General features: G+C 46.4%; 1 protein-coding gene across 1 annotated transcript in view; it reads left to right on the top strand.

Moving 5' to 3' along the window:
• Positions 1-23,474, top strand: part of PHYHIP (phytanoyl-CoA 2-hydroxylase interacting protein) — a 334,597-nt gene that overhangs the window by 265,690 nt on the left and 45,433 nt on the right. Inside the window, exon 3 of the mRNA XM_086944801.1 lies at positions 10,186-10,360. Coding sequence (XP_086800927.1) covers positions 10,186-10,360 — 175 coding nt within the window. The remainder of the gene's footprint in view (positions 1-10,185; positions 10,361-23,474) is intronic.

Below are 23,474 nucleotides of genomic sequence, written 5' to 3'. Positions count from 1 at the left end.
CGTGTTGTGCCACCCACAAGAGCGGCCTCGTAAAAGAATGTCTACGGGTCGGTCATTGCGAGACCCACGTGCAGTCTTGTACTGTCACGCTGGCTGCGCAGGTATACCTACTTGCCAGCCCCTCAAACCTTCCCTTGACTTCATGTTAGTCACCCCTATGGTAGGCCTACTGGCAGGGTGCATTGTAAGTATAAGGTAGGACACGCCTGACCAAGTTGGCATGTCCTAATAGTGAACGACAGCCATCTTCGTGCTTCACTATTGCGAGGTAGCCTGCTCTCCATTAGTTAGGATGGGCCGCCAGGATTATTAATGCTATGATCCTAGCTGGCTCGGAGAGCATGGTGCAATGTCGAGTTTGGTATCCCTGAACTCGGGGTTTAATTACGCATCCGTTGGTGTGGATGGTTTTTGGACTCTGGGTTCGAAAATAGCACTTTTAGAAAGTGTCTATTTTCTTGTCTAACCATTTCTGGTTTCTGCTGGTCTTGCGTGTGTGTGACAGGAGCTGGGTGGCTCCACAGGTCTGGATGAGTCAGTGTGGGATGAGTGGGACATTTGCGTTGAGAGTAGTTGCTGATAAGCCTGCCCTGCCTGATACAATGCAGGCTCCACCTCCTGCCAAGCGGCTGATGGCTCTGTGCCTGCCATGGACGATCGTAGCCCCACCTCCTGCCAGGAGGCCGATGGCTCTGCTCCTGCCAGTGTCAATGCTGGCTCCACCTCCTACTGGGCGTCTGAGGACCCAGCCCTGCTCAGTGAATAAGCCAGGTACTTCTGCCTGGCTCCGCCCACAACAGACCCAGGATGTTGGGAAAGTCCCCGGCTTGGACAAAGGGATCAAAGACGAAAAGGGGTATAAGAGGAGGACCCCTGAACCAAGAATTTAGATCACTTCTGACAAGGAACCCTGTAACCAAGGACAAGAGGCCTGCTGATCTGAGGACTTGCCTACCCCTTCTGCCAGTGTGCTGTTTGTTGGGGGGAATCCTGCAGTGCTTCTTTATTTTCGCCAAGGAACCAGGAGAGAGGAACTGTGTGTGTACTCTCACGCTTGCTAAGAAAATCTCCAAGGACTGGAAGAGTGCCAGTCTCCTGCTGAAGTCACAGGGCTAAAGGACTTCATCTGCTTAAAGTACTACTTGCTGGAACCTGTGAATCCAGCACCTCTGAAAGAGCCAGCAATCTCGACGCTGACGGACGTCGCCGAATCCAGCTCGACGTAGTGGGTAACGGCCCCAGTGTCCCGCTTCCTCGACGACCGGCCGCCGGGCCCGAACGACGCCAGCAGCAACGCCAGTGAGTGGGAGTACGGCTCCAGCTCCAAGGGACCTTGTGTCTGCACCGCTGCTGATCGCATCGCCCTCGTGCCCTCTCGACGCCGTGAGCGCTGCTCACACTTTGCAACCGCATCATCGACAACGACGCCTGCTGAGGCCTGATTGACACCGAAGACGCAACGCCGGATTGCTCGACGCCGCTGATCATCGTGTGCTTCCTTTTTCCTAAGGTACTGTGTTGTGGGGGGTCCGTGTGAATCCGGGCTCGACGTAGCGCTCCTCGCGGTCGACGCCGAACCTTTGGATTAACTTTGCCTCGACGTCGTGTAGCTCCCGTGTGAGTTACCCTGTTGCTAAGAACTGTGTTTCCAAGAAGAAGATTTGCTTTTATACTAAAGACTTTGTGCTAAAGAAGAAACTACCTTTGAACTATCCTTTTTCCTTCCCAAACGTATTTATTCCGATTGTGTACAGTTTTGTTGTTATTTGTTCTTGTGCTAAGCCTTATATAAAAATACTTATTTTTATAATACTACTGTGTCGTGTCCATTTGTAGTGCATTCACTTTATTACTGTATGTGGTCATAAATGCTTAACGCACAGCCTCCGAGATAAGCCTATCTGCTCTGCCAAGCTACAGAGGGGGTGAGCAGGGGTTATCAAAGGGTGTGATCCCCTTGCCCTGACTAGAAAAGGTGTGTCCCTATTTGTCAGAAGTGTATACCTCTGCCAACTAGAGACAGCCGGTTCTAACATTGGTGGGTCATTGGTGAGGATTTGAATTTTGCATTTATGGCCCATGTCCAGTGATTAGTGTGCGCTACATAGTGAAAGCAGACCATAGCGCAGTCACAATCTAATTTGGAAGGATCCTATTTTTGGTTCTCTGCTTTTCTGAAACTTGATTTTTTGAACACTGCCAGTTTTGACCATGAGTGACCCCGGAGTCACTACCCCTGTTGTTGTTGCGGAGGAGTTCGACAGAGCGAAGATAAACGTCTACAGATTGGAGGAGTTGAAATTCTTTTGCAAGAAATTTAAAGTTCCTACCAAAGGTCTCAAGACTAAGGAAACATATCTCAAAGCATAGCAGGCCTGGTTGGAGGCCAGAGATCCCACTGATCCGGTGGTGGTACCGCCAGTGGAAGGGGAAGAGGAGGCACCAGCGAATGGGCCTGAGTCCTCTCCCGGAAGCAGTGTTTCCTCCAAAGGTCTTTCCCCTGAAGAACGAGAAGAAAGGGCGAAGGAGCGTGCATACAACATGGAAATGGCAAGGCTAAAGATAAATGGGCAGTTGGAGTTAGAAAATGCAAGAGGTAGAAGAGAAGCTGATTTGGAGACCAAAAGGTTAGATTTCGAAAGAGAGAAGTTAGCTTTGGAGCGTGATACCAAGTTGAGGGAGTTGGACATCCAAGCTAAGAAGTTAGAGTTGAATCCCTCTGGTGGCAGCATCCCTTCTGGGCCTGCAGAAAGTAGGTTTTATTTCCCGAAAGATGTGATAAAAGATTATCATAAGAACGAAGATATTGGTCAATGGTTTAAAGCATATGAGTTAGCATTGTTGGCCCACCGGGTCCCTGAGAAGGATTGGGGAGCGGGGTTGTGGGGTCGCTTTGTGAATGAGGGGAGAGATACCCTGTTAGACATGCCTGTTGAGGATAGGATGTCGTATGCTCATATGAAAGATGCTTTAATGTTGCGGTATGGCCTAACCCCCGAGAAGTACAGACAAGCTTTTAGAGAATGTAAGAAGTTGCCTGGTACGACGTGGGTTGAGTATGTGTCTTATTTTTGCAGAGCCATGGATGGTTGGGTAAAGGGCAGCAAAGTGGAAAGTTATGAAGCTCTTTATGATTTGTTTGCTTGGGAGCATTTGTCTAATAACTGTTTTCCAGAGCTGCGCCAGCACCTTATTGATAGCAAGATATCTAAACCTAGAAAACTTGCTGAGGAGGCGGACCGCTGGGTCAGTACCAGGGTCCACAAGGGTCCAGTGGGAGACTCAGCCAAAGGTGGGCAGGGTCCCCAGCAGAAGAGTGGGGGGGACAAGGGTAAACAGAAGGAGTCTCAGAAAGGGCCCCAAAGTAATCCCCAAGGGAACCAAGGGAAAGGTTCTCAGCCTCCCCCTGAGAAGAAGCCAGGGGCCCCGACGGATAAACCTGTTCATAGGGGCCCCCTAACCTGCTACGGTTGTGGGCAGGTGGGACACCGGTTTTATGACCCCCAGTGTCCCAAGAAGGATTCGAATGCACCGCCGCGTGCACCCCCCGTCAGTTGGCGAGTGTAGCCCTGGGAGGGGAGGAGATGGTTGTCCATGGTGGGAGGGGTCCCGCAGAAATGTCCCTGGTCTCGCTAGGAGACATGCAAGTGGTCCCTCCACCCCCTCTGCCTAGTAACACTAGTAAATATAGGCAGTGGGTGACCATTAATGGCCATAGAGTGGAAGCTCTCAGAGACACCGGAGCGAGTGTGACAGCTGTCAAGTGTCACTTGGTGTCCAGAGAGCAGGTGGTTCCCCACGCATTCTACCCTGTGATAGCTGCTGACAACTCCCAGAAAGAGTGTGAAGTAGCTCAGGTTTCCTTTGAATGGGGGGGAGTTTCAGGTACTCTTCAGGTTGCTGTGAGGCCCGCCATGCCTGTCGATTGTCTCCTGGGCAATGATTTAGAAGACTCCCCTTGGGCTAAGGTGGAGAGAGAGGCGCACTTGAAAATGTTGGGTGTGCCGGAGTGGGTATGTGCAACCACTCGATCGATGACAGCGTGTAAGGGTGTTGATGGGGTCCCGGAGCCTGAAAGTACGGCCCAGGACCCAGCTGTGACGAAAAGAGGCAGGAGGCGCGGGAAACCGGCCCCCGTCGTTCCCGTGGTCCAGGAGGAGGTAGACCCTGAGGGGGATGCCCTGGAGCCCACAAGGGAACAAATTGCCGAACTGGGAGACCTGCCCGAGCTGACCCATTGGCAGCAGGATGGTGGTCCCTCCAGGGAGGAATTCTGTGCGGAACAGAAAGTGTGCCCTTCTCTTGTGGGCATGAGGCAGCAGGCCTCAGCCCAATCCTCAGGTGATCAGTCAGGGTCACATTTTGTGTACTGGGAGAACGACCTCCTGTATAGCGAGCCTAAGGCTGCCGAGCCTGGGTCAGCCCGTGTGCTGGTGGTACCCCAGCGCTTCAGAGCCTTCCTACTGGGTTTGGCTCATGACGTTCCGTTAGCTGGACATCTGGGGCAGGACAAGACCTATGACAGGCTTGTTACCCATTTTTATTGGCCTCAGATGCGAAGGGATGTAGACATCCATTGCAAAACATGTCACACTTGCCAGGCAAGTGGGAAAAGCGGAAGGAAGCAGAAGGCTCCCCTCCAACATTTTCCAGTGGTCAGTACCCCCTTTGACCGGGTGGGCATTGACATTGTTGGGCCCCTGGACCCTAAGACAGCCCTAGGCAACAGGTTTATCCTGGTCTTGGTGGACCATGCCACGCGGTACCCGGAAGCCATCCCTCTCCGAACAGTGACGGCCCCCGTGGTGGGACGGGCACTGATGGGTGTTTTCTCCCGGATGGGGTTCCCCAGAGAGGTGGTGTCGGACCGGGGCACCAACTTCATTTCGAACTATATGAAGTCTCTGTGGAAGGAGTGTGGGGTAACCTACAAGTTCACCACTCCTTACCACCCTCAAGGAAATGGGCTGGTTGAGAGATTCAACCGGACCGTTAAAGGCATGATTATGGGTCTTGAAGAACCAATGAGGCAGAAATGGGACGTCCTCTTGCCATGCCTGTTGTTTGCTTACCGCGAGGTGCCGCAAAAATCTCTCGGGTTCAGCCCCTTTGAGCTCTTGTACGGTCACCCGGTAAGAGGGCCTTTAAATCTGGTCAAGGAAGGCTGGGAGCAATCTCCCAGGAAACCTCCCCAGGATGTATACAGCTACATGCTGGCCTTTCGGAACCAGACTCGGCGCTTCAGAGAACTTGCTCAGGCAAATCTGGAGGCCAGCCAGGAGGAGATGAAGCGATGGTACGACCGGAACGCCACTCTGGTAGAGCTTCAGCCTGGTCAGGAAGTGTGGGTCATGTCCCCTGTGGAACCTTGTGCGCTCAAGGACAGGTGGACTGGACCGTTTAAGGTTGTGGAGAAGAAGAGCGATGTCACCTACTTGGTGGACTTGAAATCTCCCAGGAACCCCTTGCGGGTCCTGCATGTCAACCGTTTGAAGCCCCACTTAGAAAGGTCCGAAGTGGGCATGCTCCTAGCTACAGATGCTGGAATGGAGGAGGAGAGTGAGCATCTTCCTGACCTCCTGTGTGCTAAAGAGCAAGACGGGTCAGTGGATGGTGTGGTCCTCTCTGACACACTGACCCTTGAGCAGAAACAGGATTGTCGCCAACTGTTGGGACAGTTCCAGGATCTGTTTTCCTTGGTTCCGGGTGTCACTCATTGGTGTGTCCATGATGTTGACACCGGAGACAGCCCTCCTGTGAAGCACAAGGCTTACAGGGTGACTGACAAGGTCCGAGCATACATTAAGGAGGAGGTCTCCAAAATGTTTGCTTTAGGGGTGATTGAGTCCTCTAGCAGTCCTTGGGCCAGCCCAGTGGTCTTGGTCCCGAAGGCTGCAGCGCCTGGTACTTCACCGGAACTTCGGTTCTGTGTGGATTACCGAGGACTCAATTCAGTCACGAAGACTGACGCGCACCCCATCCCCAGAGCTGATGAGCTCATCGATCGGTTGGGGGCTGCCCGGTACCTTAGTACGTTTGATTTGACGTCTGGGTACTGGCAGATCGCCTTGACTGATGGGGCAAAGGAGAGGTCAGCATTCTCAACCCCAGATGGGCTATACCAGTTCCGGGTGATGCCCTTTGGGATGAAGAATGCCCCTGCCACCTTCCAGAGGTTGGTCAACCAGGTCTTGGCTGGGCTGGAGGATTTCAGTGCCGCCTACCTGGACGACATCGCAGTGTTCAGCGCCAGCTGGGAGGAACACTTGCACCACCTCCAGGAAGTGTTGTTGGCCCTGCGCGGAGCAGGCCTCACAATCAAAGCCAGTAAGTGCCAGATTGGGCAGGGTTCTGTGGTGTACTTGGGACACCAAGTAGGGAGCGGCAAGGTTGCCCCCCTGCAACCCAAGATTGATACCATCCTGGCTTGGGCACCGCCCAAAACCCAAACTCAGGTGAGAGCCTTCTTAGGACTCACGGGTTATTACAGGAGGTTTGTCAAGGATTACGGTAACATTGTGCACCCCTTGACTTCGCTGACTTCCAGGAAGCAGCCACGAAACGTGATCTGGACTGATGCCTGTCAAACGGCCTTCGACACCCTGAAAACTGCAATGTGCACAGCACCTATACTCCAGGCACCCGACTTTTCGAAAGAATTTATTGTCCAGACGGACGCTTCAGAGCATGGCGTGGGGGCTGTTCTAGCTCAGGTGAATGAAGAGGGCCGAGACTTGCCTGTAGCCTTCATCAGTAGGAGGTTACTTCCCAGGGAAACGAGGTCGAGTGCGATAGAGAGAGAAGCATTTGCTGTGGTCTGGGCGCTGAAGAAGCTAAGACCCTACCTGTTTGGGACTCACTTCCGGGTTCAGACAGACCACAGGCCCCTCAGTTGGTTGATGCAGATGAGGGGTGAGAATCCGAAACTGTTGAGGTGGTCCATTTCCCTACAGGGGATGGACTTTATGGTGGAACACCGCCCTGGTACGGATCACGTCAATGCTGATGGTCTGTCCAGATTTTTCCGCCTTAGTGATGAGGACTCCCTAGGTCAAGGGTAGTTCTCCCCACATTTCAGCTGGAGGGGACACGTGTTAGACCTGACATCATTGGCTTGAGTCTCTCCGCCATTTTTTTCTGTTTGCCTCCACTGTTTTTCGATGTTTTGCTGGTATATGCTTTGGGCGCCGTGCCACTGCTGATCAGTGCCACAGCGCAAGTGCTCCCGATGTTAAATTGATGTGTCAATTGTATCCATGTTTGGCTTATTTGGTTTACTGTCAGTCCCTAGTCTAGTGCACCAGGAGTGCCGGGGCTTGTAAATACAAATGCCGCTCGTGGGCTTGCAGCACGTGTTGTGCCACCCACAAGAGCGGCCTCGTAAAAGAATGTCTACGGGTCGGTCATTGCGAGACCCACGTGCAGTCTTGTACTGTCACGCTGGCTGCGCAGGTATACCTACTTGCCAGCCCCTCAAACCTTCCCTTGACTTCATGTTAGTCACCCCTATGGTAGGCCTACGGGCAGGGTGCATTGTAAGTATAAGGTAGGACACGCCTGACCAAGTTGGCATGTCCTAATAGTGAACGACAGCCATCTTCGTGCTTCACTATTGCGAGATAGCCTGCTCTCCATTAGTTAGGATGGGCCGCCGGGATTATTAATGCTATGATCCTAGCTGGCTCAGGGAGCATGGTGCAATGTCGAGTTTGGTATCCCTGAACTCGGGGTTTAATTACGCATCCGTTGGTGTGGATGGTTTTTGGACTCTGGGTTCGAAAATAGCACTTTTAGAAAGTGTCTATTTTCTTGTCTAACCATTTCTGGTTTCTGCTGGTCTTGCGTGTGTGTGACAGGAGCTGGGTGGCTCCACAGGTCTGGATGAGTCAGTGTGGGATGAGTGGGACATTTGCGTTGAGAGTAGGGGGAGAGTAGTTGCTGATAAGCCTACCCTGCCTGATACAATGCAGGCTCCACCTCCTGCCAAGCGGCTGATGGCTCTGTGCCTGCCATGGACGATCGTAGCCCCACCTCCTGCCAGGAGGCCGATGGCTCTGCTCCTGCCAGTGTCAATGCTGGCTCCACCTCCTGCTGGGCGTCTGAGGACCCAGCCCTGCTCAGTGAATAAGCCAGGTACTTCTGCCTGGCTCCGCCCACAACAGACCCAGGATGTTGGGAAAGTCCCCGGCTTGGACAAAGGGATCAAAGACAAAAAGGGGTATAAGAGGAGGACCCCTGAACCAAGAATTTAGATCACTTCTGACAAGGAACCCTGTAACCAAGGACAAGAGGCCTGCTGATCTGAGGACTTGCCTACCCCTTCTGCCAGTGTGCTGTTTGTTGGGGGGAATCATGCAGTGCTTCTTTATTTTCGCCAAGGAACCAGGAGAGAGGAACTGTGTGTGTACTCTCACGCTTGCTAAGAAAATCTCCAAGGACTGGAAGAGTGCCAGTCTCCTGCTGAAGTCACAGGGCTAAAGGACTTCATCTGCTTAAAGTACTACTTGCTGGAACCTGTGAATCCAGCACCTCTGAAAGAGCCAGCAATCTCGACGCCGACGGACGTCGCCGAATCCAGCTCGACGTAGTGGGTAACGGCCCCAGTGTCCCGCTTCCTCGACGACCGGCCGCCGGGCCCGAACGACGCCAGCAGCAACGCCAGTGAGTGGGAGTACGGCTCCAGCTCCAAGGGACCTCGTGTCTGCACCGCTGCTGATCGCATCGCCCTCGTGCCCTCTCGACGCCGTGAGCGCTGCTCACACTTTGCAACCGCATCATCGACAACGACGCCTGCTGAGGCCTGATCGACACCGAAGACGCGACGCCGGATTGCTCGACGCCGCTGATCATCGTGTGCTTCCTTTTTCCTAAGGTACTGTGTTGTGGGGGGTCCGTGTGACTCCGGGCTCGACGTAGCGCTCCTCGCGGTCGACGCCGAACCTTTGGATTAACTTTGCCTCGACGTCGTGTAGCTCCCGTGTGAGTTACCCTGTTGCTAAGAACTGTGTTTCCAAGAAGAAGATTTGCTTTTATACTAAAGACTTTGTGCTAAAGAAGAAACTACCTTTGAACTATCCTTTTTCCTTCCCAAACTTATTTATTCCGATTGTGTACAGTTTTGTCGTTATTTGGTCTTGTGCTAAGCCTTATATAAAAATACTTATTTTTATAATACTACTGTGTCGTGTCCATTTGTAGTGCATTCACTTTATTACTGTATGTGGTCATAAATGCTTAACGCACAGCCTCCGAGATAAGCCTATCTGCTCTGCCAAGCTACCGAGGGGGTGAGCAGGGGTTATCAAAGGGTGTGATCCCCTTGCCCTGACTAGAAAAGGTGTGTCCCTATTTGTCAGAAGTGTATACCTCTGCCAACTAGAGACAGCCGGTTCTAACACTCCCCATGGGCATATTCCCTCTGGTGATCCCAGGTTGTCCTTCAAGTTGGAGAAGGTAGACCACTTGGTACAAACCCAGTGGAGATGGAATACTTGTTTTACCTGCAGTTGGGTACATGTAAGTGATGCCAGTTTTAGGGATCTATTCTCTACAGACATTTGGAGGAATGTTTCTTTGGTAGTGCAGGAACTAGACAGTCGCTGATAGAGGTGCAGAGGCAGGCAAGTGCCAGAGGCTTCATGTCATGATGACCATGGGTATGGCCTCTTGCAACTGTGCACTTCTTTTCGGATGAATTCCAGGTATATATTCCCCTGGAAAATCTTAGAGAAGGGATTCAGATTCTTGTGCCAAATAAACAAGTGTTTTAAGAACTTATCATGATCCTAGTTCATCAAACCAAGATTAGCGACGAGGTAGAGTGTGTCAGGTGCCCCAACTGGTAAATTCTGAAAGAAGAAACCAGGAGGCATCAATTTGTTTCCCTCTTATTATTGGAAATGTAAGGCCCATGGCTCCAAATACATTTAACAGTTCAAACACAGCACCCATATTCACAGTAATCTAACCCCGGGCTCTGTTAATATCTACTGACTTCTTCCCTCTAACCTTAGGTTCTGGATTGGCGTGCTACTCTCCTCAATTCCACAATGCGTGTGTTGTAAGCTGTATAAATACAATTTAAATTTGCTATTACAATGTTAAGGCCAGAGGATGGTGAGAATCTTCTAATCTTCATGCCTTCCATGTCTGATACTTTCTGGATTTTCTGTCTTTTGAACACAGGACGTTCCTACAAAGCTGGTGGCTAAGGCTGTCCCTCTGCCCATGACGGTTAGAGGCCATTGGTTCCTGAGCCCAAGGACGGAGTACACAGTGGCTGTACAGACTGCAGTGAAGCAAAGTGATGGCGAATATACCGTCTCGGGTTGGAGTGAAACCATAGAATTTTGTACTGGTGGTGAGCATGTTTTTTTACATATCACTAAGCAAGGAGAATTAGTTGATCTAACTGATCCATTTTGTGTAACCTACCTCCTTGCGTATTCCTGGAGCCAGTGCGAACCACAATATTACATGTCCAGCCTTGTGTGATCTAGCGTGATCCATGAGCAGGCACAGTATCAAGGATGTTTGTATGCCATGCTCTGGTGACAAGACGCTTACTACAAAAACAATACACTAAGGGGCACATGCATCAATATTGCTTTTTTGCGATTCCTTAATTGCGAAAAATAAGGAATCGCAATTAAGGAATTGCAAACTGCAATGCATCAAGAAATTGCTAAAAAATAGCGATTTCTTAAAATTCCTTAATTGCGATTCTCTAATTGAGAATCGCAATTAAGGAATACCTCCCCATCCATTCCTATGGGCCTAAAGGCCCATAGGAATGAATGTGAAGACATTCTTAATTTGCGATTCTCCATTAGAGAATCGCAAATTGAGAATGCAATTTCAAGGGTGCAGGGGTGTCCAAAGGACACCCTGTTGCACTCCTGACATCTGCCTATAAGTACATCTTGCACACACACATACCCCAAGGGCATGTGTGTGTGTAAAAAGGAAGTTTGAAAAATGCACTTTAGTTTTCTTAAATTACCATGAAGGTCAACTTCATGGTAATTTGCTCCCCTTATTTGCGAATTCGCAAATTTTTTAAGTTTGATGCATTGTAATTAAGGAATCTCAATTTGAGATTCCTTAAATGCAATCGCAATTTTGCGATTTCTTAAATTGCGAAAAAGGACAAAAATGGTGATGCATCCCAAAAATTGAAATTGCATTCGCAAACGGCCGAATTTTGCGATTCGCACCATTTGCGAATGCAATTTACAGTGATGCATGTGCCCCTAAGTCTTCTATCGAGACTGGAGCCCATTCTGATGACAGAGGCTGACAGCTGAATATTGAATTTGATAATTCTCTGTATAAGAATTACATAGGCCTAACAGCATAAGGAGGCTCTGGGTGCTTGAGACCATTCTTGAGGGAAGTGGGGGTAATGACAGGCAAGGGAAAACTTAAAGACAGTATGGTTGAATGCAATAGGTACACAAATAAGAACAAAAAGAACAACCTTCAGTGAAATTTGTGTATTGAAGTTAGAACTCACACTCAGCTACGTGCACGAGGAGTTGGTTTTAGAGTTGGTTTCAGTATATTACACAAACGCTAATCTTACAGGGGAAACTGGTTTTGAACCTGCACCAAACACAACGTAAAACAACAAAAACAGCACATGATGCAATCACAGTTTACCCAATCTGTCTCACACAAAAGGTACCCATAAGTCAAAAAGTGTGAGGTGAACATACACTGACAAACAATCTAACAACACTGGACCAAGATCCAAGCAACAGAGGTGTAAAACTACACAGAACATTGCAATAACAGTAACCAGCCCACAAACAAATGCAGGTGCGAAAACTAACAGGCCTTTGAATGGGATAACAGATTGAAAACCTGCAGACTCCCTAATACACGTATAGGGCCTCGAAGTAAATCTATTTACAGAGGTGCCTAGAAGAATCAACATGGAAACACATTTCATGTGGCAGCCACACAGCATAATTGTTGACGCTGTTGCAGTCCAGCTGCACACAAACTGGGACAGGCAAGACAAGCCAGAACTAAACATGATTCACATACAAAAGACACATCTGTTAAGGGATATATGGAATAGAGGAGACGGGACCAGACATGTCATCCAGCTGGCTTGGGGCACAGTGATCGCATGCAAGGATCAAGCTTATAAATCAGATATCAGTGACATAACACAGGCTCCTGCAGCGCGGGGGGAGGGCCTTCAGGGGCCTCCAAAGTCTAATTAATCTGTGATATATGGGAGACTCAGGGGCCCATCTTCACATTCTGCAGGGGGGTCCCACCATTTTGTGTTACGCCACTGTCAGACCCAGAAGTAATATCCCGAGTAACCAGCTGATAGGACAACGGACCAAACTGTCAAGCAACTCAGAAATGAGACACAATCTAGCTGCAAATGGCCATGAAGATGTAACTGAGAATCCAGCCAGGAAGAAAAACACAAAGGACTCAGCTTCAAAGGAACAAAATGATCAGGCTCAGGACTTGATTGGTCAAAGACATAGGTATGATGGTACACAGTCAAAATATCGAGTTGTAAATATCGACCTACCATAATATCGAGTCTGAAATATCGAAGGTGCATAATATCGAAGGCAAGAATATCGTAGGACAGAATATCGACCCAAGGTAAGTAATATCGAAATACTTAATATCGATGTAAGTAATATCGAAGTAAGTAATATCGATAGCATATATATCGATGTTACTAATTTCGATGACACTAATATCGATATTTGTATTATTGTATAGTTTTTTATTATGTATGTGTTATATGTTTAATTTAACTATTTAAAATAATTACTATTATATGTGTATAAATTTTATTTAATAATAAATAATTTTATAAGTAACTTTTATGTTTTTGTACCGGAGCGGGTTGTGGGTTTATAGGGGAATAGGGTGGGAAGTAATTTAATTATGGTAAATTGTTTAGTAATTAGTAGGATTTATTAATAAATTATAATTAATTGGTAATTATGTGAAAATAATAGGAAAATAATTTTAATTAATTTATTAATTGATATATATGTTCTGTAGCGGGTTGTGGGTTTATAGGGGAATAGGGTGGGAAGTAATTTAATTATGGTAAGTTGATTAATAATTAGTAGGATTAATTAATAATTATAATTAATTGCTAATTAATATTGATTAATTGGGAAAAAAATTAATTGATTAATTGATATATATTTTCTGTAGCCGGATGTGGGTTTATAGGGGAATGGGGTGGGGAGTATATTAATAATAATTAATTAATTAATATATGTTTTTATAAATTTATATTTAATTTATTGGAAAATAATTAATATTAATTAGTTAATTAATTATTATTATTTTGTACATATTTAACATTATTAATTAATTGGTAATTAAATAATATTAATAAGTTACATTAATTAGAGTTATTTATTGATATATAATTTTTAATTACTGTTAATTAATTAATTGGGAAAAAAATATTAATTATTAAATTATAATAATTACAGCTAATGTGATAACATATTTACTTTATATGTTATTGTTCATTATTAATTAATTGCTAATTAAATAATAATCATTAATTTTGGGTAAAGGAGTATTTTTAGTGTTTAGGGTCAGTTTTCAGTTTTTGGGTAAGGGGGTATTTTTTGGTTCAGGGTCAGTTTTCAGTTCTTGGGTAAAGGGGTATTTTTTGGTTTCAGGGTCAGTTTTCAGTTTATGGGTAAAGGGGTATTTTTAGGGTTCAGGGTCAGTTTTCAGTTTATGGGTAAGGGGGTATTTTTTGGTTCAGTGTCAGTTTTCAGTTCGTGGGTAAAGGGGTATTTTTTGGGTTCAGGGTCAGTTTTCAGTTCTTGGGTAAAGGGGTATTTTTAGGGTTCAGGGTCAGTTTTCAGTTTATGGGTAAAGGGGTATTTTTAGGGTTCAGGGTCAGTTTTCAGTTTATGGGTAAGGGGGTATTTTTTGGTTCAGTGTCAGTTTTCAGTTCGTGGGTAAAGGGGTATTTTTTGGGTTCAGGGTCAGTTTTCAGTTCTTGGGTAAAGGGGTATTTTTAGGGTTCAGGGTCAGTTTTCAGTTTTTGGGTAAGGGGGTATTTTTTGGTTCAGTGTCAGTTTTCAGTTCTTGGGTAAAGGGGTATTTTTAGGGTTCAGGGTCAGTTTTCAGTTTATGGGTAAGGGGGTATTTTTTGGTTCAGTGTCAGTTTTCAGTTCGTGGGTAAAGGGGTATTTTTAGGGTTCAGGGTCAGTTTTCAGTTTATGGGTAAGGGGGTATTTTTTGGTTCAGTGTCAGTTTTCAGTTCGTGGGTAAAGGGGTATTTTTTGGGTTCAGGGTCAGTTTTCAGTTCTTGGGTAAAGGGGTATTTTTAGGGTTCAGGGTCAGTTTCAGTTTTTGGGTAAGGGGGTATTTTTTGGTTCAGTGTCAGTTTTCAGTTCGTGGGTAAATGGGTATTTTTAGGGTTCAGGGTCAGTTTTCAGTTTTTGGGTAAGGGGGTATTTTTTGGGTTCAGGGTCAGTTTTCAGTTCTTGGGTAAAGGGGTATTTTTTGAGTTCAGGGTCAGTTTTCAGTTTTTGGGTAAAGGGGTATTTTTAGGGTTCAGGGTCAGTTTCAGTTCTTGGGTAAAGGGGTGTTTTTTGAGTTCAGGGTCAGTTTTCCCTACTGTTGTACTCTCTGGAGTAGGAATAGAAATTTTTACCCTTACGCTATGCAACGTTTTATTTAATTAATTGTTAATATATCAAATATTTATTTTATTTTTTATATTACTTATATTTTATTTATGTTACTTTTTTATGTTTGTAAATGTGTTAGTAAATTACAATATATTTCATTAATTTATAAATTCGTAAAATAATTATTAATACTTATTGTTCAATGTATATATATTACATATTTACTGTATATATTTAATTAATGTATTCTTAATATATGTATTATTTATTACTTTTAAATATTATTAGATACTTTTAAATATGTTTCTTTTATTTATTAGTCTTATAGACTTAATTTTACATTTATATATTAAAAAAAAAACGATATATTTAACATCGATATTTTTAACATCGATATTTTTTTTTCGATATTTTTGTACTTACCATGTTGTAGATAGGATGTCGATATTTTTGCCCTCGATATTGTTGACTCGATATTCTTGTAGGTCGATATTTTTGAAGTCGAAATTCTGTCAGTGATTCAGGTATGATATATGTACAGGGCTCATTTGGTCATGGACGCATGTTTCAGACACATATCCCAGCTGCCTGGTACAAAGAGAACAGACACTATAATTTCTTGATCTTGGACACAAAAATCCAACATAGGACCAACCGGCCAGGAACATATAGATTGAATACAGGCAACACAGGCACACAGTTTTCATGCAATGCGCTTTTGCCCCATACATCGGGATGCAATAATTCCAGAGTAATACAACACAGCGCAAATAGGTGAGTTGCATTACTCTGCCCTAGGGAGGCATTCCATAGGTGGTGCGTGAGGGTTCCCTTGCAAAACCCATAGATTTTAATGCATTCCCAGGTTTACCATAAGTGGTAGACCTGGGAATGCAACAAAACTGCTACACCTCCCTAGGTGTGGCATAAAGGGGAGAAGTATCTCTATTTTTCCTCGGTAGGTCTCGGCTATACAGTGCATGTGCTGTCTCAAAACAAATGTGCTGTGTTTAATCTGTGGGCTTCAGCCCACCCACAAGCTTCCCATTTGCTCACTATGTCATCTGTCTCATATTCTTTGTCACCATTTGTCCCTGGCATGCATTGTCATGCCTCTTCTTGCATTTAGCCCTCCCCCTGAGCATGGACCAAGTACTTGCAAACATCCACTGCTCCTGCTTTTACGACCATTTTAGGACTTACTTTTTTCTTTCTTGTTCAGCACTCTACACTGTGCTCGTGCTGTTACCAGCTTCGTCTCCTCCCACCCGCCCTCATGCCCCGTCCACAGATCTCCCCCTTCCTGTCACTGCTTTCACCCCATCATTGCTGCTTTCCATGTCCCCCACCTCTTCCCTACCGTCTCTGCTTGCTCCCTCGCGCCTCCCAGTGCTTGCCCTGTCCACAAATCACCCCCTTCCTTGACCCTGTCACTGCTTTAAACCTCAATTGTAGTCAGTTTTATTCTAGTGAGTGATGGTGTTCTACCTTTTAATGTCCTGTTAGTGTATAGCTGACGTACTAATTGGAGCACATGTGCACGGTTGATATTACTTGGCACACGTGTTGCCTGAGTTTATTTTCCACATGTGTGGGTGCTAGATGTGTATGTGTGTTTACACCGTATATGGTCATTCAGCAATGGTGTTTATGGCTGGAAAATCAGACCTGAAGTGAATCAGGCATGCGTTATCCCAGGGCATGTCAGAACTTCTAAAGTACCTGTGTCGTCTACTGAAATTATATAGCCACGTTTCTATTGTGCAAAATGATTGAACTGTTTGTGTCTCACATTTTTGCCTATCATTTCATAGGATGGGACTCACATTTCTCCCTTCAGGACGTTTTCTTACTTTTTCCACATTCATTGGTGAAGTGTTTCCTTGTACTATTGTTGTTTAACTTGAATTCTCTTCAAAGCAGCCTGGCTGAGTCTTGATGTCATCAAGGTCTTACTGACCCTCAGTGTCCATTGCATAGAAGTCCTTTCAATGTGGTTGCTGATGTGATGTATTTCCTCATGTTCCCTACAGTAAACAAGTCTAACACTGTGATTGTTTCATTTTTTGTGCGCAGTTTTATACAGTGCCAACACCACCCGAAGGTAGTGTAGCACTTTACATAAGCACCAGCTACTTTTATGTGTAGTTTTATATAGCACCAACACCATACAAAGGTATTGGATTGCTTTACATTAGCACCATTTGCTTTACACAAGGACACATTAATTTTTCTAGGCACGGGGAGATTAAGTGATTTGCCCAGAATCAAGGATGTTGAGCCGACGTCGAAACTCAAACAGGGTTTCACAGCGCCTTAGTCGGCAGCTGTGCAGGATGCAAGAGGTTGCCACGTCTTCTTCCTAGCCACTGCCTCATTTCCACTTTCTGTGATTATGACAAATCACTTAGGGCCTGATTACAAGTTTGGCGGACAGTGTTACTCCATCACAAACGTGATGGATATCCCGTCCGCCAAATTATAATTCCATTATATCCTATAGAACTTGTAATACAGCAGACGGGATATCCTGCACAACTGAGGTTGGTGCTTGCTTTGATTTTGGTTGTTAGGGCGCCATTTCTGCTTTCTTTAAGGTGATGGTGGTATGTACTCCGGCTGCTCTTAAAATGGTGAAGTCTGTGGGGTTCCTGGTAGATCACAATCGTCTTTCTAGTTGCTTGCACTCTTGTTTTGAGGCCCGGAGTTCAGGGGTGAAGCAGATGGATCTGCTGGTGTTGGCTAGTTTTGTGGGGGTGACTGTGTTGGAATAGTTGAGGTTTCAATTGAAAAGGTCAGGATTTCCTGCTCCAGGTTGTTGGTGGTGTAAGGCACGGCAGTGTTGAGGGCGGTAGTTCACTGGGTCTCTGTAACTTTGCTCCATCTGCAGCGGGGTGGGTTTGGGGGCTTGGTGGTGGTGCTCAGCGCCTGCAATGGTGAAGTGGACTATTCTGCAGTCGGCCCATGTTAGCTCGGTGATGTGGCTAAACTTGACTGTCGCTAGCTGTGAAGATGGGCCCCAGTGTGTGTCCTGCGATGAGTGTGGGATCAGTGACCAGCTGCATGAGGCCAATGTTTCTCGTGCTCTCCAGGAGGTTGGTAGAGTTGGCATCTTTCGGGTCATCGAGGTGGAAGTTGAGGTTACTGAGGAAGATGTAGTTCTTAGATTCGATTGCCAGAGGAGAGATGAATTCAGAGATGGCAATGCAGAAGCCGGGGCCCGGGAATTTGTAGGCAAGGGCTCCTCTGATGGTTGTCTGTGGGTTGGTTTGGATTTGGAAGTTTAAGTGTTCCATGATTGGTGTGATGTCATTTTCGGTGGCAGTGCATCATAGGATTTCCTTGTGATGATGGCGATGCCTCCTCTGGGCTTGTTGGTGCAGAATCTGTGTAATATCTTATAGCCTTGGGGTTTAGTGGTCATGATGTTGACGTTTGCGAATGGGTTGAGCCAGGTCTCAGTGCTTAAAATCACGTTGGGTGCCCGGTGGTGATGGTGTCCCATATTTCTGTGGCATGCTTGCAGAGTGATTGGGCATTAAACAGTATGCATTGTAGATCTTCCGGGTTGTGGGTGGCAGTGGCGAGGGTTCCTGTGTTGCATGAGAAGCTACAGTGGCGGCAATTGAAGGGGCCTTTAGTAGGTCATGGTGTGAGAGGCAGAAGTTGGGGTCCAAGGTGAGGAGTTCGGTGGTGGAGTATCGGAGGCTGTTCGAAGGACTAGGGTTCCTGGCGGCGGGCGCAACCCAGGCGCAGATGAGCCCAGATGGGCTTGCCTTTGGCACACCAGTGGCTCGCCTGCTGCGCGTGTCTACTGCGTGGTCGTGCTGCAGCCTCCATTACATAGGTACTGGGAGGGGGCAGGGTGCTGGGTTGCGGGGAGTGGGAAATGAGCAGCAGAGCAGGCAGCGCAAGAGCAAACAATATCACACAATTACACAGCAGCACAAATTACTGGGGAAAACAGTGCAAGTACAGGCTGACCAGCCAGGAAGAAAGGCTGACCAGCCAGGAAGAAAGGCTGGCTAATACAGTGAGTATGGGATGACACAAAGGGATCTCAAAGGGGATACAATCTTGCAAATGAACCGTGTGGGTGCAGCAGTGATCGTGGGAGGTCAGCGAGTCACACGCAGCAGAAAAGGGATCTCTGGTGGCTAGGGGGAGCTAGTGCTAGGACCTGCTTTAACAGTTAAATATCGGAAGCTCTCTGTTACGGGATGTAGTCGCGTCATGACCACCTCCCAGTATTCCGCTATAATTCGGCATGACCATATCATATGGCTAAAGTTGGTGTCTGCCTCTCTGCACCTTGGGCGTTTACTTGCGCTGTCCAGGTAAATCTTCCCCATGTTTAGAATTGTCAATTAAATGTTATTGCGTGAAAGGGAGAGATCGGAAATGTTCCTTATTTACAAAGATATGGTGAATTTCTGATCTCTCCTTGCGGTAGTGCAGTCTGTGCTGCCTAGCACCAATGCAGACACCCTAGCACCATGGTGCAAGGGTGTCTGTGTTACGGGCAGGCTTGTTTTTGTGTAGGAAGGGACACCTTCTGCACAAAATCGATCCTTGGAGGCATATTCCTCATTCTCTGAGAGCTGCAGAATGCAGCACACGTGGAAAGGGGACTTAACAAGTAGAAATAACGATATTTCTCCTCATTACACCTCTGTCAGTTAGGCACACCATTGTGGTGCAAACCCAGGTTTAAAAATCTGGGTTTCTGTCAAAATACATGGGTGGATGCATGGGAATGCCCATGCTCCATCCATGTAACACCTACCCGAAGCAAAGTAACACAAGGTAGTAAAATGTGCTGCATTAGCTTATTTGTATGTACTAACCCACGCAAAGCCATGCTGTGGCAAAGTGGCTTTGCTTGGCTTAGTCATTCGCAGTCAAGGACATGTTGCCTTGCGACAACTTGCTTTACACAAGGACAATGCAAGTTCTAAGTACATCTGACTCAACTTTGTTTGAGTATTGAAGCCATTGAGTTGGTAGACCTGGGTGCTTCTGGGAAGTCTATTCAGATTTCCTGTGCTGTCTGAGCCAGTGAAGCATACAGTAAAAAGTGTCCAGATCAGACTCCAAAGCTTTCCTGGGCGCAGCTTACTGAAATTATGATGAAGTGGTCTCCCCCATCACTCTGCAGCCCCTTCTCTCCACTGTATTACTGACAGGGTTTGCTAATATCTTTAAACGGCTGCAAGCACTCCACTTCCCTGTCCAGGTCAAAGCGTGGCCACTTTATGACCTTTTTAACTACTTTTTCCCAAGTGTTACATATTTGTCTATCCAAGTTAGGCACACCTGCTGGGACCATGTTATCATAGGAAGCTCCGTCAGTAAAGTTGTGCACATGCCCGTTTATTAGTCTTTTTTCCGAATTTTGCCCTTCCTCTAGCTAAGGCACCACATGAGTTAATTCCGCTGGCAAATAATACTTTTCCAAATTTGCGAGCTCTAGGACCTCCCACTTTTTCTTTAGTGCATAGGCGAGCTCTGATTCTCTTACTTGCCCCGACCAGTGACCTCTAGTAGCCGGTCCAGTTCCTTAAATATATTTTACCATATGGAAACATTGAGTTTTGCATGGTATACAAGTGTCTAGGGAGGAAAATTAAGTTGGGCAATGTACTTTGACCCACCACTGCTAATGGTCGGCTATTTCAGGAATTCACAGGATTTTCAAATCCTCAACTACATACACTTCCTATACTGTAAGCCAACTGCTTCTCTTGCTTATTCACCACCTGTATAGGTAACCATTTCCAGTACTTAATTTGAGCTCGGCATCCTCGACATCGGCACTTAATTGTCAGCACAGGTTCTAGTGATAGGCCACCAGGTGGCGTCTGTCTGCCTGATTTTGAGTTGAGCACAATAACATGTTTTAATACGTCAATATATATTAAAGAACAACATTACCTGCCACTCATGCCATTACTATAGCTTTGGATGGCCTGGAAAAGGCTGAATTTTCACACTTGTAGGAGTGCGATGGTTAGTAGTTCAATTAGTAATACTACTTGAAGTGCTGGCAGTAGCAATGGGTTCTGCAGGCAGCAGTGCTCTTCCGAGAAGGGCCCTGGCACTTTTACAAATTAAGCACTAAATATCTTTTAAGTTCCCAAGAGTTGCTCACATCTGGGCGAGTTTAGTGGAGCTTCTCTGTGAACCTGAATGTCTTCTCTGTGTTGGCATCCCATCTCTCTGAAGAGTTCAAGGTCCTCCTATAGGGCTGGCATTTATTCCTAGGGTTGACGCAGGTACGTCTGTGCGTTGTCCATGTACATGGACTCTGTGTGGTGCTGCCTGTCAAATTATTGAGGTTCAGGAACAGTCAGCACCCCAGAGGCTCAACCAACATTGTGAACAGCAGTGGCAAGATTAGGCCCCTCTTTCTCATCCTCTTTCTATGTCCCAGCTCCCTAACACCGTGGTGCAACTCTCCACCCTGGCTGGGGACCACATGCACAGTAGTTTGACCCATCCAAGAAAGGTTGGGTCAAAGCCCTTGCCCTCAAGCACTTGTGACACGTACTGCCAATCAAGGATGTTAGTCGCTTTTTCTGTGTCTAAAGCTGTGACAGCACACTGTTGTTCCTGCAACTGCATTAGGGCACAAACCAGTCACATCTTGGTATCATCGCTTTACTTTTGATGGTCCTTGGGTGAAACCACTCGACAGGTTCGTGCCAAACAAAGAATTGGGTCATGTCCGTTTGTGCGTGAACCTTGGCAGTACTCACCCACTTCATCATTGAGAGGGGTCTGTATGGCCCACACTTTTTTAGTGTCCTATCTGGCTTTGGGATCACTGTGATGATCGCTTATCTCATGTTGCCTGGCAATTCCCCTATTCCCTGGGATTCCCGGTATATCTCCCAAAACAACAGGGAGCCGCCCAGGACAACACTGATATAGCGCTGCCGGAAAGCCTTCACTGCCCGGTGTCTTGCCGTAGTGCATCTTTCATAACTTCCACTGAGGGTTCCTTCAGGAGTGGAGCCTCCAGTATTTCCCTTTATTCTTCTGGTAATTTAGGTAGGTCCTACATATATATATGCGTTTAAGGTGTTTACAAAACACTTCATGGATGCCTTTTTGAGTGGCTGCCCTGGCCAAGCCTTCTCTTGCCTGTTGGGGCCTCATTATAAATGCTCTAGGTTTCCAAGTATTCAGCAGTCATGCTTGGAGTCTACCTGATCTGTCTTCCTCCCTATGGAGCTGGTGTCTGTAAGTCATAGGTCTATATTTGTCCACTGCTTTCTGTGCTTCATTCAACTCTATCCTCCTCTCTGGTAGCTCTGGTACTAGTTTCTCCAACCATATGACCTTTTCCTATTGACTCCTAAGGTTCCTGTGCAGCGTGTGTCTTCTTCCATACATCTCATTCACCAGTTAACCATGTGAAATACCTTCACAGCTTCCCACTCATCAATGGCCACAATATTCACAAAGAGACCAATATGTGATTCAGTGTACTCTGTGTGTTGCACCTGCCTGAGTAACAGGAGTATTTCTTTTTCTTAGGATTCAGATGTTTCCAGATAATAATTAGGTCACCTTTAGCCATTAGTCCCCGTAATCCAGGAGTAATTCCAGGATTGCACTGTAGCCTGTGGGAATTCCTATCCAATCTCCCATCGAATGCAGTTTCTGTCCTATGCCCGGACCACACCATATAGAATTATCTTGGTAGTTTTAAGAATAATTCTAAAAAAGCTCTTGTATATATTTGGGGCGCAAATATGCATTATACATATTTCCTTCCCATCTAGCACACCATGTTTCAGGAAGTATCTCCCCTCTAAATGAGCTTTTGTTTACAGTATTCTAAAGGGCACCTCATGACCTCATGCTGAAACCCCTACAGCATGATATAAGTACACTAAGTGGCTGAGCAGAGCTGCCCCTCTTTTTTGGTTTATTATTCCCTCTTCACTTTCTAATATGCGTGCCTCTTGCAGGCATGCTATACCAATTCAACATCTCCTATGGTATGAATAGACCCTATGCCTGTTAGTAACGTTGCTGAGTCCCCCGATGTTCCAGGTAAGTATCTAAGTCCGATTTATCATTTTAAACTTCTAAAATGGTTACCTCGATTTTTAACTTCCTGCTGCTGGACTTTTTCTGCGCCAAATTTCTTCTCTTCAGTGCTTGTTGTATTGGCTGTGCCTCTGTTAGTGCAGGCGTGTGATCGTCCTTCAAGTTGGTATTTCCTACAATTAACCTCCCTCCCCACCGCCCAGCTGTTGCTCTTGAACTTTAACATATCAGTGATGTCTCTCTCCATAAACTTCCACTTTCCAGTGAGCGTGGAAATTCCTCCCCGTTTGCACCTCCTAAAACCCACCTGTAACCTTTAACTGTCTAATTTGAGTTCACTAAGCAGGGGGTGGGGGTATCCCTCGGGTAAACGTCATTCCATTCACCATGTAGTTTCTGGTCTACATGTTCCCTAAGTTACCACCTGCCCAACATCCCTCTCTGGTTTGTAGGAGTGACTTAATTAAAGTGCATTTACTCCATAATGCCCAACTTTTCACACTTGATCTTAATGCCTGTTGACATTTCTCAGTTCTCCATCACCTGGTTGTCTTGTACATGTAGGGGGCAATTCCGATCCGGTAAAAAGTGCTCCGAATAGCTGTTCGGAGCGTTTTTCCCATACGAATCCTACCCTGCAACGTCCCCCGTACGTACGACGAAGTACGATTCGTACCAGGAGCCGGACTCCGTACGAATCGTACAGAGACCGTACGACTCTAATCTCCATACAAGTCTCACTCGGAACCCGCTGTACGC

The sequence above is a fragment of the Lissotriton vulgaris genome, chromosome 11 (assembly GCF_964263255.1).
Source record: "Lissotriton vulgaris chromosome 11, aLisVul1.2, whole genome shotgun sequence".
In the NCBI taxonomy this organism is placed as follows: Eukaryota; Metazoa; Chordata; class Amphibia; order Caudata; family Salamandridae; genus Lissotriton; species Lissotriton vulgaris.
Note: the sequence above shows the minus strand (reverse complement) of the source record. Positions and strands in the feature narration are given on the sequence as shown.